The sequence below is a fragment of the Culex pipiens genome, chromosome 2 (genome assembly GCF_016801865.2).
Source record: "Culex pipiens pallens isolate TS chromosome 2, TS_CPP_V2, whole genome shotgun sequence".
Taxonomy (NCBI): domain Eukaryota; kingdom Metazoa; phylum Arthropoda; class Insecta; order Diptera; family Culicidae; genus Culex; species Culex pipiens.
In genome coordinates this window covers 196064735-196084501 of record NC_068938.1, presented here as the reverse complement: position 1 = coordinate 196084501, position 19767 = coordinate 196064735, and the positions used below count along the sequence as shown (strand labels likewise).

The window sequence follows — 19767 nt, the reverse complement described above, 5'->3', positions numbered from 1 at the left end:
TAATGCAATCGATGCCTCTCCACGTGTTCACCGTCTCATATGGGGCGTCGTGGTTTTCTCCTAGCCGTCATAGCATACTAAGGAAATACGATGCTTTTGAAGGATGAATTGTTGGTTTTGGAGACACCGGACGTCGATCCAATGCGCACCTTGGGGACAGAATGGACAAGCCTAATTCCTTCTGGAATGTGTTCATTGGACCATCCCCTACACACCTGTCTTTATTCCGAGTGAATCCATGTTGTACCCAGACCTGTAGGAACGATTGAACCAAAAGCACAAAAATCCCATAGTAATTTCCATGTAAACTTTAAACCGCTGGGGACAGGCCAATTCTCAACCAAATGGGCTGATATTTGGCATGAGAGTCCCTATGGGTATCCTCTACTAGGGGAACCTCGGTTTGTCTGATTCTGAGAACTTTTTTGTTTGGCTGAAACACCCTAATAATCATATTTAGCATGTTTTAACTACTTTGAAAACATTTTAAATTTTCATGAAATACCAATGTACAGTCCCACAAAAAAAAATTTTTGGAGGAAAAAATTCCCCCCCCACTTTGGTCAGAGCCGAGAGGCATAAACTTTGAAAAATATTTGCAACGGCCTTACAATATAATTTTTTTTTTTTTTTATTAAAAAACTTAAAAATAGCTAAAATCGAGATTCAAGAAGCCCTAAATATTATCCAAAATTTAACATTAAAAAGAGAATTCTAAAATTCGAATAACAAGAATTAGAATTTTAGAATTTTAGTATTTTAGAATTTTAGACTTTTAGAATTTTAGAATTTTAGAATTTTAGAATTTTAGAATTTTAGAATTTTAGAATTTTAGAATTTTAGAATTTTAGAATTTTAGAATTTTAGAATTTTAGAATTTTAGAATTTTAGAATTTTAGAATTTTAGAATTTTAGAATTTTAGAATTTTAGAATTTTTGAATTTTAGAATTTTGGAATTTTTGAATTTTCGATGTTTCGAATTCTCAAATTTTCGAATTTTCGAATTTTTGAATTTTCGAATTTTCGAATTTTCGAATTTTTGAATTTTCGAATATTCGAATTTTCGAATTTTCAAATTTTCGAATTTTTGAATTTTCGAATTTTCGATTCGAATTTTCGAATTTTCGAATTTTCGAATTTTAGAATTTTAGAATTTTAGAATTTTAGAATTTTAGAATTTTAGAATTTTAGAATTTTAGAATTTTAGAATTTTAGAATTTTAAAATTTTAGAATTTTAGAATTTTAGAATTTTAGAATTTTAGAATTTTAGAATTTTAGAATTTTAGAATTTTAGAATTTTAGAATTTTAGAATTTTGGAATTTTTGAATTTTCGATGTTTCGAATTCTCAAATTTTCGAATTTTCGAATTTTTGAATTTTCGAATTTTCGAATTTTCGAATTTTCGAATTTTCGAATTTTTGAATTTTCGAATATTCGAATTTTCGAATTTTCAAATTTTCGAATTTTTGAATTTTCGAATTTTCGAATTTTCGATTCGAATTTTCGAATTTTCGAATTTTCGAATTTTAGAATTTTAGAATTTTAGAATTTTAGAATTTTAGAATTTTAGAATTTTAGAATTTTAGAATTTTAGAATTTTAGAATTTTAGAATTTTAGAATTTTAGAATTTTAGAATTTTAGAATTTTAGAATTTTAGAATTTTAGAATTTTAGAATTTTAGAATTTTAGAATTTTAGAATTTTAGAATTTTAGAATTTTAGAATTTTAGAATTTTAGAATTTTAAAATTTTAGAATTTTAGAATTTTAGAATTTTAGAATTTTAGAATTTTAGAATTTAAGAATTTTAGAATTTTAGAATTTTAGAATTTTAGAATTTTAGAATTTTAGAATTTTAGAATTTTAGAATTTTAGAATTTTAGAATTTTAGAATTTTAGAATTTTAGAATTTTAGAATTTTAGAATTTTAGAATTTTAGAATTTTAGAATTTTAGAATTTTAGAATTTTAGAATTTTAGAATTTTAGAATTTTAAAATTTTAGAATTTTAGAATTTTAGAATTTTAGAATTTTAGAATTTTAGAATTTTAGAATTTTAGAATTTTAGAATTTTAGAATTTTAGAATTTTAGAATTTTAGAATTTTAGAATTTTAGAATTTTAGAATTTTAGAATTTTAGAATTTTAGAATTTTAGAATTTTAGAATTTTAGAATTTTAGAATTTTAGAATTTTAGAATTTTAGAATTTTAGAATTTTAGAATTTTAGAATTTTAGAATTTTAGAATTTTAGAATTTTAGAATTTTAGAATTTTAGAATTTTAGAATTTTAGAATTTTAGAATTTTAGAATTTTAGAATTTTAGAATTTTAAAATTTTAGAATTTTAGAATTTTAGAATTTTAGAATTTTAGAATTTTAGAATTTTAGAATTTTAGAATTTTAGAATTTTAGAATTTTAGAATTTTAGAATTTTAGAATTTTAGAATTTTAGAATTTTAGAATTTTAGAATTTTAGAATTTTAGAATTTTAGAATTTTAGAATTTTAGAATTTTAGAATTTTAGAATTTTAGAATTTTAGAATTTTAGAATTTTAGAATTTTAGAATTTTAGAATTTTAGAATTTTAGAATTTTAAAATTTTAGAATTTTAGAATTTTAGAATTTTAGAATTTTAGAATTTTAGAATTTTAGAATTTTAGAATTTTAGAATTTTAGAATTTTAGAATTTTAGAATTTTAGAATTTTGGAATTTTTGAATTTTCGATGTTTCGAATTCTCAAATTTTCGAATTTTCGAATTTTTGAATTTTCGAATTTTCGAATTTTTGAATTTTCGAATATTCGAATTTTCGAATTTTCAAATTTTCGAATTTTTGAATTTTCGAATTTTCGATTCGAATTTTCGAATTTTCGAATTTTAGAATTTTAGAATTTTAGAATTTTAGAATTTTAGAATTTTAGAATTTTAGAATTTTAGAATTTTAGAATTTTAGAATTTTAGAATTTTAGAATTTTAGAATTTTAGAATTTTAAAATTTTAGAATTTTAGAATTTTAGAATTTTAGAATTTTAGAATTTTAGAATTTTAGAATTTTAGAATTTTAGAATTTTAGAATTTTAGAATTTTAGAATTTTAGAATTTTAGAATTTTAGAATTTTAGAATTTTAGAATTTTAGAATTTTAGAATTTTAGAATTTTAGAATTTTAGAATTTTAGAATTTTAGAATTTTAGAATTTTAGAATTTTAGAATTTTAGAATTTTAGAATTTTAGAATTTTAGAATTTTAGAATTTTAGAATTTTAGAATTTTAGAATTTTAGAATTTTAGAATTTTAAAATTTTAGAATTTTAGAATTTTAGAATTTTAGAATTTTAGAATTTTAGAATTTTAGAATTTTAGAATTTTAGAATTTTAGAATTTTAGAATTTTAGAATTTTAGAATTTTAGAATTTTAGAATTTTAGAATTTTAGAATTTTAGAATTTTAGAATTTTAGAATTTTAGAATTTTAGAATTTTAGAATTTTAGAATTTTAGAATTTTAGAATTTTAGAATTTTAGAATTTTAAAATTTTTAAATGAATTTTTATTGTTTACGATCCGGGATTTTGGAGTTTTAGAATTAGAGAAATCCATAAATTCATAAACTTAGAAATTCCATTGATATTTTCAAAACATTTTGATTGCTGTTTTTTTTTTCAAATTTTAATTAATATAATCAGAATAAATTAATAATATTTAAGGTTCGGAATTTTAGAATTTAGGAGTTTTAGAGTTTTTTTTTCAGTTTCAGACTTCTCGATAGTAAAATTTTGATTGTAATTTGTTGATGGTCGACAATGGCTTTCTTTCCCGTCTATTTAAGAACTATCTAATAGTTTGTTTTTTTTTTTATTTAATTTAATTGATGCTCAATTTAACTTAGCCTTTATTCTAGTTAATAATATCATCGAATACTTTCAATAACTCACAATTGGTAGCAACTCAACGTTGTTTTTTTTTTTCTTTTTCCTCAATTCAATTGTGTTGAGTCAATTGTGAACCTTTACTGTATTTGTGTTTGTCCTTGAATACGTGTATATTGAACTCGAGCATAAATGTACGTTGGTAAAAGCTATTTATCATCATCGTCATCGTTGAGAAGCATTTTAAAAGCGGAAATAAAAAAAAAAAACTGAAACTTACTTATCGTTGACCTTCATCGGTTCCCCCTCGGGTGCCTCCCGCTTCTGCTGATCCTCACCGGATCCTTCCCCCTTTGTCGTCGTTGTCGTCGTCGTGGTCGTTCCCACCGTTGTCGGATCGTCCGAAATCGTAGTCCGCTGGAGCGCACTCGAAATCAGCTTCACCTTGTCCGAGGTGACGGTCCGCGGCGAATCTTCGCTCATATCGGCGTCGTCCGCGCTGGTTCCCGCACCGGATCCGGTCTCCTCCTGGAGTAGATTCTCGTACGGATTGCCGCGCGACGGAGACGGAGTCGACTCGGACGTGGACATGACCGACGGGTTGATGAGACTTTTCAGGAGTTTCGGATTGAACAGCGTGTCGAGATCGTGCTTTTTAAGGAGTTCTTCCAGCTGTAGCTGACCTTCGAGGACGGAAGCGCTCGTCGTCGAACGCTGCGTTGAGCGGTCGGAACATCCGGTCAGGCTGCGCTCCGGCACGCGACGGTCCGAGTTCATCGTGTACGAGTACGACGAAGTGTTCGTGGTCAACGTCATAGCCGCCTCACCGTTCGGATGTTGGCTGTTCCGCTTCTGTCCGGAGGAAGTGTCCTCCAGCGGGTCAACCCACTCGCCGTCGTCTCCCTCGTCCGCCTCGGTGTTCAGATCTCGCTCGAACTCGTCGTCCGGATCGTCGTTGTCGTCGCTGCCGGTCACGTCAAAGAGGCGCGCCTTCAACCGTTGGGAGATTTCTTCGAGTTCGGTAAATTTGCGCTTGAGGGCACGCGACAGGGACGTGTTGCCGGTGGCGTCGATGTCGCCGCACTCGACGTCGATCGACAGCGGGATCTGGAAGTTGGCGCCGTCGTCCTTGTAGATGGTCACGTTCTCCTGGGGTTGGATGTTGACCTGGAAGGGAGAAGGTAGGATTTTACGAAAACCGTAAATGGATTTCATTTCAGTTAAATTTATTTAGAAATTTTAATTGTTAGAAATTAAAAAAAATAGTATTTTTCTAAAGTTTCCATGTAATTATTTATTTCTTTTATCTATTTTTTTCAGAGTGCTGAGGTAAGTAAGTCCCTTTGTATATATTTTTTTGAAAATCGAATGATCTGTTTTATAATTAGCTATCATTTTTTAACTGACGATATTCTGTCAAGTATTAGTCCGATTTTCAATGTTAAAAAATGAAACGTTTGATAAGTTTCCGGTTCGTTCGAGAAAAAAATCAGACTTCAAAATCAAGTCTACCATTTGAAATTATGTTTTTTAATATTATTTATCTTTTTTTAAAATTGATATTTTTGGGTTTTAGAATTATAAAATTCTGGAATATTACAATACATGGTGTCGATCCAAATCCCAAAATAAAATTCCCTGACTTTTCCCTGACCCCTCCAGACCACCAATTTTTTGGTTTTCTATACTAACATATTGTTTGGAGCGTTTTTATGATTTCATGCATTTTCCTTTTTGAATATTGCAAATTTAAGATATAGAGAAAAATAAAGACTTTTTTATTTTATTTTTTTAACGACGGATTCTGCAAAAACCTAACAACTTTTTTTTTTATTTTGTCAATCATTTTTTTCTAATCGAACATCCAAAATGTGCAACCATAAAATTGTCATATGTTTTTTATCTGGTGATGCAATTTTAAATGTTGCCTTCTACCAAAAAATCTACAATTTTTTTTGTGTGGGTCCTATAAACATATGAAACACAATAGCTTACAGGACCTTTAAAAAAACTCTAGAAATAATTAATAATTACAATTGTTGCAAATTTCAAATTGCGATTAGTTAGTTTCACTTCACTTCCTAAAGAAAATGTTTCGTTTCGTTTTCGTTTTCGTTTTACGGAGCAAGGTGGGGGACGCGGCCTCAAGTCAGTCCAAGTCCGGTTTCTTGTGGAAAAAAGGGTTGTGGCCGAACTAGTATTGCATACCAAATGAACACCACCGGAAGATATAGGGGATCGGGAGGGGAGAGGTGAAAGAAAATTAGTGTTGATGTGAGTAGTAAGAACTTGGATGATTTGAGCAGTTACGGTAATCTAAGTTTAACACTGAATAAAGAAAATCTGAAATTGTGATTCAAAGTAAGAAGGCCCGGAATAAATTAAATTATTAGTTAGTTAAATAAGAAAATGTAACTAATCGGAGATCTATACAAAAGAAACCTATGATGTATTCCAAATTTAAAGGAAATAAAAAATACTAGAGAAAAAAAGATGAAAACTAACTGCCGACCTGTCACGTCCGTCAATAGTCTTGTCGTACATTACAACTAGAAACAGATCTGCCAATGAAATGTTACACTTCGTTCAAATCAACTAATCATTTAAGTCCAATTATTCATCTACGGAAAACTATCTAACTTTAATCAACAACCTAAACTAAACTGTCTGAAAGTAAATTTAATCTCAAATCCCCGAATGTTTTATTATAACGCCAAATCAAGCAAAACATTGTAAAAGGTTCCAAGTCCATTTTCAAAACATTGAGAAAAATCAAGTTGAAATTTGCGAAAAGTTTTTTAAATCCCAATTCAATAAAACTAGGGTAATTTCAAAGTTTATTCCCTTAAAGGATGAACACTGTTGCTATTGTATTGCCTTGTGGTCAAAATTTCCAATAAATATATTTTAATCGAGAATATTGATGAAAAAGTTTCATAGGCCCCGTCAGAAAGTTTTGATTCCACGAGATATGCTTTGGCCCTTTGCACTTTAGTTCCTTTGTAAACTGGGAAAGTTTCACTTTCCATTTTGGCCCCTGGCCTAACACGATGACAGCTTGTTTATGTTGATGCTTTGTTTGTTTGTACCGTGGCCAAAACAGCCCAAACCAAAACAAATTTCTTTATTCTGTTTGGCCTTTTGCATCAAATTCATTTTTTCGGTGTTTTAAATAGTTTTTTGAAGTTTTTATGCGAGGTATTTGTGTTATTTTAGGTATGAAAGATCGTCTAAAGCCTTAGGATTAACTTTGGATGTTGAAATTGAAATACTAGAGAATATTTATTTTGAGCAAATTGATGTTTGAGGAAGAGTAACTCAACTGTTGATTTGTTGATTGGAGACGTCGCGGACGGCGCAGAACATGGGTTGTCGGGGTAAGTCTTGGCACCGGTTGGCGGTCTCCACGCATTGTGTTTTGGATCGCGTCCGAGGCCAGCATATTCTCCATTCAAACACTGACTTATCAGCCGCTCCGGATCGATGCGCCAGCGACGAAATGAACGAAGTGTTGGCGTTCGTGTCGTCGGATCGGCTCGTGATGTATTTACCGTCGTGGCGGTCATCGGTGGTTTACACAATTGCCGGGTTGTTCCGGAAGTCGTCGGCTAGGCTGATCCCCGGCGTATTTATTTGTTGGCTGGGTATAGGTTAACTTGTTACACGTCGTTGTTGCCGAGTTGGGGTTGCTGGTGACGCCCGTCGACGAAGTGCGGTTGCCGGTTTTTTCCATGAAGTAGTTGATGAAGCAGAGACCGTCTGAATTGTGGTTCTGCTGGGTTTTTGGATCCGAGATTTATTGGGGTGTAATTTTCGGCACTGTCCGTACCGAGAATTGATGCTGTGATCACCACCCGGATGCCTACTTCTACCGCCAACATTTTTACATCCCCTGCAACTTCCGCCGGTGGACAAAGCCGAGACACGCCCTGCCAGTCCCGCAGGACCGGCTGGACTTTCAAGCGGGCTGCTCGGACCGTTCGTCGTTCTATTCCACTAATTTGAAACAAAGGGCCATACTTTGTTTCTATTTTTGTTTTGAAATGGCAATGTGTTGGTCCCTGGACCTAACACGATTTCAAAACAAAACAAATCAGTTTCCATATTGGCCATTTGATTCCAAGGGTCTATGAGGAAATTGAAAACAAACAAAATGTGATAAACTTTGGCCTTTTGCAAAACTGGATTTTTTTCACATATAAATCAACTTTTTATACTTTTCTCGAAATGTAGTGATAGTTTTCGGCTAAATGCATCGTTTGCAGTGAAAATCTCGTTTGTTTACATTTTTGACTTAGGACCTTTTACAATGTTTTGCTTGAAATAAGGTAAAGGATCTTGTTTTTAAACCAGTCTTGCCGCTTCCAAAAACCAATAAACATAAATGAACAGTTCATAAGTTGAACACTAGTAATTAAGACGACTATTTCATGCCATTCATTTCATTAGGGCATAGAGCTTTGCAAACAAGAGTGCATCTCTATTATACCTTATGTAAACTGTCATTTGAGTGAAGGAGACACACTCCTGTTCACAAAACCCATGCGCCCTTTTGAAATGTTAGGCTCCATTTGATCGTCAAGGCTCCAGTAGACCCTCGATTCGCAACAATGGTCGATACAACCATAATCCGAAAACCGTTAGTTCAACAGATTAACGAATTTTGTCCGATATCATCGCACTATTGATTGACCGAGACTCTATGGAAATTTTGACATATCAAAATGCTACGTAATAATATTTTTTTTTAAATAAATTTCAAAATCTATTCTATCCTACAATGCCTAGAAGAGGCCTCTGTTTCTGTTGTGAGTAAGCGCTGGTTTCAGAGTTCATTTTTCAATTTAAAAGGGGTGGGAGACGACTAATTTGCTTCATGAACTCCTACTCGGCCTTGGGACCACCTCTTAAGACACTGATGGCACCTAGCTAGGAATTAAACCTAGACACAGCGTCGAGGCCCGCTTCGCATGGCAAAAATGTTGGCTGGGGGGAAGTGATATTATCACGAAATTTTATATTAAAGCCAACATTGCTAACGGCGTCGAGATCCTTACTCATGCCCAAGGCACTTCACTTCCTAAAGAAAATGTCAAGTTAAAAGTTTTCAAAAAAAAAAAACAATTGAAAATTTGAATTTAAGTAAGAAGTCATGTTTAATTTTAAAATTGTTGACATTTTGCGGAATTTTCAAACGAATTGGGCCAATGCCATTTTTGATTGCGTTTTCTTATTAAAAAAACTAAAGGTTTTGGAGACAAAAACTTGAAAAAATATGTAATTTTGTAGAACCTTAAGAAAGTTTAAAACAAAATTGAAAAACTAAGAAAAATATACAACTAAATGAAAAAATTTCAAGTACATGTTTACGGTTTTAAAAAAGATCTAGGTATTTTTCAACAATCAATGTATTTAAAGTAAACGGTTTTCTGGATATTTGAAGAAAACATCTTCTAAAATAATTTTACAAAAAAAATATTTTTGCTATAAAATTAAAAAAAAATGGTTTATACTTTGACTAGAGCCTACAGACGATCATTCACACGATCAATACATTTTATAAAAATATAAACAAAATACAACCTGCTCGAGCTTTTCAAATAGTCATTATTTATCAAACATAGATAATTGGGTGTTTTGGAATAGATTCCAAATTTAAGCTCGATCTGACCACAGGAACTCCTCCTTGTAACCCCTTGAATGTTGTTTGGGGAAAATATGTGAAATGTAGTTGTACAATCCCTATGAAATCTCTGATGCTGACAAATTTACGGGGAGACCATATTTTATAAATTCTTGAACTCTCAAATTCCTTTACTCAGAATTGTTACGAAGAAATCGAAAAAAATCCGCGCCATCCCAAAACCCAATCCGCGCAAAATCCACGTTATTTTAAGAAAAATAATTTTGCGACAAACATACAAAAAACTTTTATAATAAATTCAATTTTGAAATCTCAGAACACAAAATCTTGAAACGCTGAAAATGTATTTTTGCTAAAAAAAAAACAAAAATTTCAACATTTAGAAATGTGAAATCTTAATAAAAAAATAATAAAATTTAAAAATTGTAATAAATTCTCGATGTTTGAGGTTTTAAATTTAAGATACAGTTCATACTCGATGATCTTACCAGAGAGAATACATACTCTTTGATCTTACCAAAGCGTCACTTAGAAAAATCGAAGCAAATTTTCCTACATCTTCTTCTAAAAATTTCTTTAACCGAAAAAAAACTCTAAAAACACTTCAAATTTTATCAGGTTTTCTGCAATCTAAGATGGTAACATAAAAGAATTTAAGAATTTAAGAATTTAAGAATTTAAGAATTTAAGAATTTAAGAATTTAAGAATTTAAGAATTTAAGAATTTAAGAATTTAAGAATTTAAAAATTTAAGAATTTAAGAATTTAAGAATTTAAGAATTTAAGAATTTCAGAATTTCAGAATTTCAGAATTTCAGAATTTCAGAATTTAAGAATTTAACATTTTTTTTGTTCTCTTGATTGTTTTTATTTTATTTTTTATATTTGAATATTGATACCTTTGATTTTTGTTTTCAGATTTTTTAAAAATATTTAAAAATTTCGGATCTTTAATTTTTTTTGTATGAATTTATTTTTTTGGGGCTTTAATAATATTTTTCCTAATTTTATTTCCTAATTTCTGAATAATCTAATTTTGAATGTTGGTGATTTAATTTTTGAATGTTTTGATTTTTTTTTATTTTTCTTCAAGAATGTTCAAATTAAAAAAAAATCTACTGGTTGAATCCCATCTAAAATTCAAAGGTGGGAAGCTTCTGTTACGTCCAATCAAGCTCATATTTGGGATAGAAGCACAGTAAACCCACTGGAACATGCCCAATAATAATTTTTGTTGCTTCCAAATGTCTGTATCTTTAGGAAAAGTTTGAAATATGATTAAGATTCACAAGATTAAAATTGAATGTATCCAGTATAAAAAAACAATAAATAAGGGTAAAAATTATTACTCAAAACTTTAAAAAAATTAAATATTCAGAGTCAGTATGTTTTTAAATGCGTTGAGTGTAGTCCGTAACAACCCTATTTTTCCATAAATTTTTGTTTTATTTCTTTAATTCTTGAATTTATTTCTTTAATTTTTAATTCCATTTCACCATCACTTTTTTGCTTACATTTTAGATTACACAAAATTAGACTACTTTGGATAATTTTAAAATCATAGTTCAGGTTAATTTTGAGAAAAATAAAAATTTAGATAACGAATACTAAAGTGAAATTTTGGAAAATTTTCTAACCTTATATTTTTTTAGAATTTAAGAATAAGAATTCAAAAATTAAGAAATCAACAATTCCAAAATATCAGAATTTCAAAATTTTAAAATCTTTATGATTTAGAATTTTAATTTTTATTTTTTATTTTCAAATCTTCGAATTTTTTAACTTTTGACTTTTTAAATCATTAAATTTTTCTGACAAAATGTATGATTTTCTCTACGGTCCCTTTATGCTAAGCAAACAACCAATTTTAGAACAAATCTCTGAGGATGGTGGGGCAACTGCCTCATATTGTCCCACCCTGTGTGCGCTAGTAATTTGTTGATAACTTGTAATATTCAGTTGAACGGAAATTCAAATCAAATACAAATTATTTGATTTTTAAACCTAAACATATTGCAAACAAGCTACGCGTTTTTCATCATGACCCTTTTCTTAAGCATTTGTCATATGGAGTTCACCGTTCCTTCCGGAATGACCAATATAAAAAATTTAATATTATCACTGTTGTAAAGTTTGGCCTGGATGACATTCAAATACATCATCAAGGGCGAATTTTTGAAAAGAAATGAAATTTTGTAGTAATATTTTTAAGATCATCGAAATTCCCTGACCCAGCTTAAAATTCCCTGACTTTCCCTGACTTTTCCAGGTCAAATAAAATTCCCTGACAATTCCAGGTTTTCCCTGACTTTTCCAGAAATCGACACCATGTCAATATCTGCATTTTTTTTATTTAGAAATTTTAAAATTTTAAATTGTCTTAAATTTTACATTTTTTTGTTGAACTCGGTATTCATATGGCAGGGATTCGAATATGATTTGCACCCCAGCCATGGAAACGACCTCAAAGAGCTCAGTTCTTGACACTTTAATGCCCCTTGACCTGACCAACAACCTTCTACTTAAAATGTCCTAATTCACTCACCTTAATCTGCCCGTTACATCTCCCGGAAAAGTCCATAATGTTGTACCACCCCATGATACAGGGCATCCCGTTCAACAGCACGCTCAGATCCACAGCCGTGAAGCCCACCACGGCGTCCTCCATCGGTGCCGGCTGCTGCTGCCCCCGCTGGCTCTGCGTTTTGGCCGCATCCCCTCCGGCACTAACCGCCTTGCGCCAAACCTTCAGGATGAAGCGCTTCTCGTCCTGGAAGATTTGATAAATTAGTTTGAATTTTTAAGCCAGGATATCAAGGTAACTTACATTCGTCATCAAATCCACCGGAAGTTGAACGGCAAACTTCTTGCCCCAGGCCGGATTGCAGCTCGCCTCGACGACCGCCGTCGTGTAGACGATCCCTTCGTGCGACTTGACCGTGTTGGCCGTTCCCGCCGCCAGGTTGTACCCCTCGAAGGTGACGTACGCGCTCGGTTCCAGCTCGATGCGTTGCTGCTGGCCGCCGGCTTTGTTCTTGTTCCGTTTGCCGTACTTTTTGCTGACGTTCAGCTTGGGCAGATTGACGGCCTGCTCGATTTCGACCGCGACGGAGAAGAGCTTTTCCTGGGGGGTTATTTGGGCGGGTTTGGGTTCGTCTTCGGGTTTTGGGAGTTCCGGGGCGCGTTCCTCGGAGGGGGAAGCGGACGGGGCGGTCAGCAGGTTGGAGGTGAATCCGGCGGGGGGTTTTTGGGAGAGGGCGCGTTGGAGATTTTCGAGCAGGTCGGACGTTTTGCGCATTTCCGGTTTGTTGGCTTGGGAGTGGGGGGATTGGGGCAGGGAGGGGGTTGGGGCCACGGTTGGGGCGCGGGATTCGGCAAAGTTCTGGTCGTAGCAGGGGGCGGTGCTGCGTTCGGATGAGATGGGGAGACGCTGGGCGAGGTTCTCGATGAACGCGGACAGCATGTTGGCGACCTCGGATTGCTGCTTGCCGGCGGAGGAGGGGGTCGTGTTGATGGGTTGGTAGCTGCTGGAGTCGGATCCGGAAGAGGGGCGGTTGGCGGTTTGGGTTGCGGAGGTTGATTTTTCCACTTCCGGGACTGCCGGTCTACGACCGGCCATGGGAGCGTCTCCGCTGTGGTGTTGTCCGAGTCCTCTGGACAGCTTGAAGTACTCGACCTGGTTCTCGGTGCCAACGGCTAGGACCGCCTGTACCTGGCCACAGGGTTCCGCCGCAAGCGGCGATCCGATTCCGCTCCATCCGTCAATCGACACAACCGGAAGTTTGGCCCGAGAGAGATGATCCGCCAGCTGGGCGTCCCGGAAGGCTATGTAGAACTGGTGCAACGGAAGTCGCGTCACTCCGACCAGCTTCTCGGCCGTGCCGGCCGCTTTTTGCCAGAGTTCCACCAGCATGTGCTGGTTGCGGGTTCGCTCGAGGAACCGCTCGTCCGAAAGAACTGGGAAAGTGATCAGATAATTGAAAGAAGACCCGTTCTGGGCTATTTCCGTGGTTAGAATTGGGTCTTCACCGTCGGTAGACCAGAAGCCATGCGCCACCAGGAAGTAACCACCGGATTCGAGTTCCGGAGCTTCCTTCAGCTGACCCAGGTGAAGAACTCCGTGCAGGGCGTGCTTCGGAGGACTCTTTGGCCGTTCCTGGGTGTCCATCGATTGCGGTTTACTTTCGGAACCTTCCCCTTGAACACTTTTCTTCTCCACTGGAGCTGAACCGGAAGTAGACTGCGAATCTGCTTGCTGAACACTTGGCTTGGCACCCTCCCCGCCACTTCCCTTCTCATCCTGGCTGCAGGTCATCGGTCGACAATGAAAGTGATGCCGCGGTGGGGGTTTGTACGCCCAGCATCGCGGAGTCTCACTCAAATCCCCAGACTCACTAGACGACGAACTCCGCACCTCAACGTTCTCCTTGTCCACCTGCAGCGCGTCAATCAACTCCGGACCAAAGTGCAGACTCCGAGCGCCCAACTCCAGCCGAACCGTCAGCATCCCCAGCAGGATATCGTCCGACACCAACCGCACCGGACACTTCTTGTGGCAAGCAAAGCGATTCCCCACCAATTCCTCCAACTTAATCACCGAAGAACCCAAAAATATCTGCCTCCCACTCGCCGATCGCTGATGAAACGCCGGTCCAAGCGCCAAATAAATCAAAAACTCAAACTGACAATCCTCAACCTTCTTCGGCACCGTCAACTTCACCACCGCTCTCCCGTCAAACCGTACCTCCCCACAATCCGACACGGAAACCGACCCAAACCGCACCTTCTCCCCACCCCTCGCACCAGGCATCCGGACCTTCACCACAAACCCAACGTCCCCCAGCGACACCAGCTTCGACTTGTGGAACAGCTCCTTCAGCCCCGCCTTGGTAAATCGCAGCGAGTCCACGTGGACGCGGGCGGAATCCACCACCCGGAGGTAGTCCGTCTTGCGCGGAGCGGCGTCGAATTTGTCGAGCGCCTCGAGCATGCTTTCCGCCGGCGATATCGAGCAGATTTCGTGCAGGGTAGCGTCCTCGTCTTCGGATGAGGACAGGCGCCCGGAGAGGTAGCTCAAGACCTTGGTGCGGGAGCGGGTGTCCAGCGAGCGGAAGGATTTCACCTGGAAGGTGGAAGCGAAAATTAGTTTGGATAGTTGCCAGAATGTACAGAAACCAAGAACAGTGCAATACGCTTTTATTAAATAAAAACAAAAAAACACACAAAAAAAACAAAAAAAAAAACAAAAAACATATTCCGAAATTGTGAAATTCTAAACTTCTAAAATTCTAAAATTTCTATATCCCCAAATTCTCAAATTCCAAAATTGCAATATTCCAGAATTCCAAAATTCCAACACTCCCAAATTTCAAAATTCCCAAATTCTAAAATTCTAAAATTCCAAAATTCCAACAATCTAAAAATCCAAAATTCCTAAATTCCTCAATCCATTACAAAAATCCACAAAAATATGAAATTCTAAAATTCTAAAATTCTAAAATTTTAAAATTTTAAAATTCTAAAATTCTAAAATTCTAAAATTCTAAAATTCTAAAATTCTAAAATTCTAAAATTCTAAAATTCTAAAATTTTAAAATTCTAAAATTCTAAAATTCTAAAATTCTAAAATTCTAAAATTCTAAAATTCTAAAATTCTAAAATTCTAAAATTCTAAAATTCTAAAATTCTAAAATTCTAAAATTCTAAAATTCTAAAATTCTAAAATTCTAAAATTCTAAAATTCTAAAATTCTAAAATTCTAAAATTCTAAAATTCTAAAATTCTAAAATTCTAAAATTCTAAAATTCTAAAATTTTAAAATTCTAAAATTCTAAAATTCTAAAATTCTAAAATTCTAAAATTCTAAAATTCTAAAATTCTAAAATTCTAAAATTCTAAAATTCTAAAATTCTAAAATTCTAAAATTCTAAAATTCTAAAATTCTAAAATTCTAAAATTCTAAAATTCTAAAATTCTAAAATTCTAAAATTCTAAAATTCTAAAATTCTAAAATTCTAAAATTCTAAAATTCTAAAATTCTAAAATTCTAAAATTCTAAAATTCTAAAATTCTAAAATTCTAAAATTCTAAAATTCTAAAATTCTAAAATTCTAAAATTCTAAAATTCTAAAATTCTAAAATTCTAAAATTCTAAAATTCTAAAATTCTAAAATTCTAAAATTCTAAAATTCTAAAATTCTAAAATTCTAAAATTCTAAAATTCTAAAATTCTAAAATTCTAAAATTCTAAAATTCTAAAATTCTAAAATTCTAAAATTCTAAAATTCTAAAATTCTAAAATTCTAAAATTCTAAAATTCTAAAATTCTAAAATTCTAAAATTCTAAAATTCTAAAATTCTAAAATTCTAAAATTCTAAAATTCAAAAATTCAAAAATTCAAAAATTCAAAAATTCTAAAATTCTAAAATTCTAAAATTCTAAAATTCTAAAATTCTAAAATTCTAAAATTCTAAAATTCTAAAATTCTAAAATTCTAAAATTCTAAAATTCTACGTAACACCTTATAATGTGGCCCTCTTAAACCTTGCGGTTTCGTCAACGGATCCACAAGCGTGTATCGTTCTTTTTGCGACAAGACTCCGCCTTCCGGGTCTCCTAAGTGTGAAGGTATGGGCACGGGGAGAGGGCACCGAATACCTATATTTACACTTGGAATTTTTTGCGTCCGCCCCGGGATTCGAACCGGCGACCTCTGGATTGTGAGCCCAGTGCGCGGTCCGATTGATCCACACAGGCAGACAAATAAAAAAATTCCTCAATTCTTAAATTCTTAAATTCTTCAATTCTTAAATTGTTAAATTGTTAAATTGTTAAATTGTTAAATTGTTAAATTGCCAAATTGTTAAATTGTTAAATTGTTAAATTGTTAAATTGTTAAATTGCCAAATTGTTAAATTGTTAAATTGTTAAATTGTTAAATTGTTAAATTGTTAAATTGTTAAATTGTTAAATTGTTAAATTGTTAAATTGTTAAATTGTTAAATTGTTAAATTGTTAAATTGTTAAATTGTTAAATTGTTAAATTGTTAAATTGTTAAATTGTTAAATTGTTAAATTGTTAAATTGTTAAATTGTTAAATTGTTAAATTGTTAAATTGTTAAATTGTTAAATTGTTAAATTGTTAAATTGTTAAATTGTTAAATTGTTAAATTGTTAAATTGTTAAATTGTTAAATTGTTAAATTGTTAAATTGTTAAATTGTTAAATTGTTAAATTGTTAAATTGTTAAATTGTTAAATTGTTAAATTGTTAAATTGTTAAATTGTTAAATTGTTAAATTGTTAAATTGTTAAATTGTTAAATTGTTAAATTGTTAAATTGTTAAATTGTTAAATTGTTAAATTGTTAAATTGTTAAATTGTTAAATTGTTAAATTGTTAAATTGTTAAATTGTTAAATTGTTAAATTGTTAAATTGTTAAATTGTTAAAATATTTAATTGTTAAATTGTTAAAATATTTAATTGTTAAATTGTTAAATTGTTAAGTTGTTAAAATGTTGAATTTTTGTTTTAAAGAAACAATATTTTGTATTGTACATCGAAACTTCACAAACATTTAAAATAAATTCTAACAAATAATCATTAACTCAGGAAAATGTATTTTAAACTGTTTTCAGTTTATTGCACACTATTCCCTGTTAAATTTTAATAATTTCATGAAAAATAATGTAAATAGTCCAAATTCGAAGTGTAAACGAAGATTAGGAAAATATTTGATAAGGATTTCACTATTTTTCATTCGCATTCGCTCACCTGCTTCGTCTCATGCAACGGCACCGGAATTCCTTCCACCGTCAACTGTCCGGCGTCCCGTTCCGGCGGCATCACTACCGGAAGCGGCTTCTTCACGCTTACCACCATCGCAGCCGGCTGCTGGTTCGTCACCTTCTGGTTCTCCTTCTCGCGCAGATCCTGGTCAAACCTCAGCCCAAACTCAAGCTCAACTTCACCCAGTCCAAATCGCCTTCCGCTGAAGATTTCCCCCACACCCGAAACGGTCACTTCCTGCGCACTTCCCGGCCGGCAGTTAACCAACTTCCCCGGCACCGGAACCTGCACCGTCCCGATCAAGCTGTTCGTCCTCGCGGACACCAAACGACCCTGCAACGGTTCCGCCGCACGCAAATACTTCCGGAAAAGTTCCTCACTGGTCAAAATCCGGTACTCCAATCCGGAAGCGCCTGCTCCTCCTGCCCTAACCTTTCCCTGCTCCCACCGTAAAGTTCCTTCCCCACGCTGGCCCCACCACTGGAGGGACAATTCCACGGCCGGAAAACTCTTGCTGGTCCACCGAACTGCGCCCAATCGGATTGTTAGCGTTCCCCGCTGACGGCCATTTACGTTCGGCGGAAGGGAAAACGGCGAAGTTTGTTTTGTGGCGGCGTTTTCCGGAAGTGGTTCCCTTCGGCTGCCTAAACGAACACAGCCGGACATTGCTTCGTCGCGACGGCGGAGGGCATGATTTCAGTACAACTCGAAACGGAGTTAAAATCACTTTGAAAATCACTTTTATTTTAAATTTGGAACTGGAAGTTCGAGGAAAAGGGCTTTCTTTACTTTTTTTTTGCGGGGAAAAGATGTCAAAACAAAAATTTATGACCTACCGGTTGAACCGGTTCGCGGAAGTTGCCACGTGGGTTTTAAACACGGTAAATTTGTGTTTGTGTTTGCTCTTACCCAAAGTTACCAAGTGGTGAAATAAGTGTAAGAAAAAAAATATTTATAGAAAAATTATAAAATTGATAAATTCTTGAAATCTGGAGTTTTTTTTGAACAGGTCCAATAAACCAAATTTTCAGATTTTGCTTTTTGGGTGTTTTTTAATACATCTGACTCAAGGCGGTTTCAAAAACACCCAAAAAGCAAAAAATGAAAATTTGGTTTATTGGACCTTTTCAAAAAAACAAACTCCAGAAATGTTTGAAATTCTTGATGCTCTTATTTTTTTTTTAAATTTTGTCAATTCTGAAATTTTTTGAAAAATTTAAATTTTTAAAATTATTAAAATTCTTAAAATTCTTGAAATTCATAAAATTTTTGAAATTCTTAAAGTTTTTTAAATTCTTAAAATAATTTTAATTATTCTAGAAATTCTTAAAATTCTTGAAATGAGTAGTGCGGTGCTTGTGGGGACGCGCAGTCCTGTTTTTTCGTGTTATTTTCCGTCTCTTTTGTGTCGCTGTTCGAGTGCATGGGGTGATTGGATTTCTTCTTCTTCTTTTTTCATTTTTTTTAGTTCGCGCGTTCGTTGGCCGATGAATTTTATTTTTGTTCTTTTTATATAGTTTTCGATAGAAACGATCCGATTTTTGTTTTTTGAGATAAGCAAGTCGTATTGCTGGATTAAGTCCTTTCCATATCATCGAGGATCGGAAGGCACGTCGACGAATTTGTTTTAATGCCTATGATATAAAATAATTTTGATGAATGAAGCCCTTCCTACATCACCGTTGATCGGAAGGCACGCCGACGGAGAATTTCTGGAGAATCGCGGTCGAATTAATACTATATATAAATCCCTAGATAGGTATCATTCCGCAGCCGGCTGCCTAAGATTTTTAAAATTTCAACCGATAAACAAATTGCTCATGGTCGCATCACCTACCACAGTGAATCCTGACCTCATACCCATCTTACTAACCCCTCAAAACTCATGTGATACTTTGTCGGAGACGCAGCCGATTTAGCGGTCCCATCACTCAAGTATCGGCTAACATTCCCGTCCACTTCCCCGTATCTTACCTCTGGTCGTGGCCGGCGTCGGTATTGATCAGCACGATAGGGACTTTTGAAAATTGCGAAGGGGTGATGATTGGTTCCTACTCTTCATCTGTGGTCCACGGAGCAATGTTTGGGGGTCCTGGTCAATAACGAAGTAGCAGCTACGGGTAGACACCAATGCTATGCTATGCTAAATTCTTAAAATTCTTGAAATTCTTGAAATTTTTAAAATTCTTGAAATTCTTGAAATTCTTGAAATTCATGAAATTCATGAAATTCTTGAAATTCTTGAAATTCTTAAAATTCTTGAAATTCTTGAAATTCTTAAAATTCTTAAAATTCTTAAAATTCTTGAAATTTTTGAAATTTTTGAAATTCTGGAAATTCATGAAATTCTTGAAATTCTTGAAATTCTTAAAATTCTTGAAATTCTTGAAATTCTTGAAATTCTTGAAATTCTTGAAATTCTTGAAATTCTTGAAATTCTTGAAATCCTTGAAATTCTTATAATTCT

At 33.7% G+C, this 19767-nt stretch overlaps 1 protein-coding gene across 1 annotated transcript; it reads right to left on the bottom strand.

Annotated features, from left to right (window-relative positions):
• Positions 1-4142: 4142 nt before the first annotated feature.
• Positions 4143-18125, bottom strand: LOC120415883 (uncharacterized). Its single transcript, XM_039577520.1, has 4 exons — positions 17286-18125; positions 12338-14632; positions 12056-12280; positions 4143-5033 (listed from the first exon to the last, which is right to left on the bottom strand). Exons 1-4 carry the CDS (start codon positions 17964-17966, stop codon positions 4143-4145), a joined length of 4092 nt encoding a protein of 1363 aa, XP_039433454.1. The 5' UTR covers positions 17967-18125.
• Positions 18126-19767: the final 1642 nt, after the last annotated feature.

Coding starts and splice junctions, on each gene's coding strand:
- LOC120415883 (XM_039577520.1), bottom strand. CDS start 17,966: ATGTCCGGCTGTGTTCGTTTAGGCAGCCGAAGGGAACCACTTCCGGAA. Junction 14,633..17,285: donor CGTTGCATGAGACGAAGCAG/GTGAGCGAATGC, acceptor TCCACCTTCCAG/GTGAAATCCTTCCGCTCGCT. Junction 5,034..12,055: donor GATGTAACGGGCAGATTAAG/GTGAGTGAATTA, acceptor TCTCCCTTCCAG/GTCAACATCCAACCCCAGGA.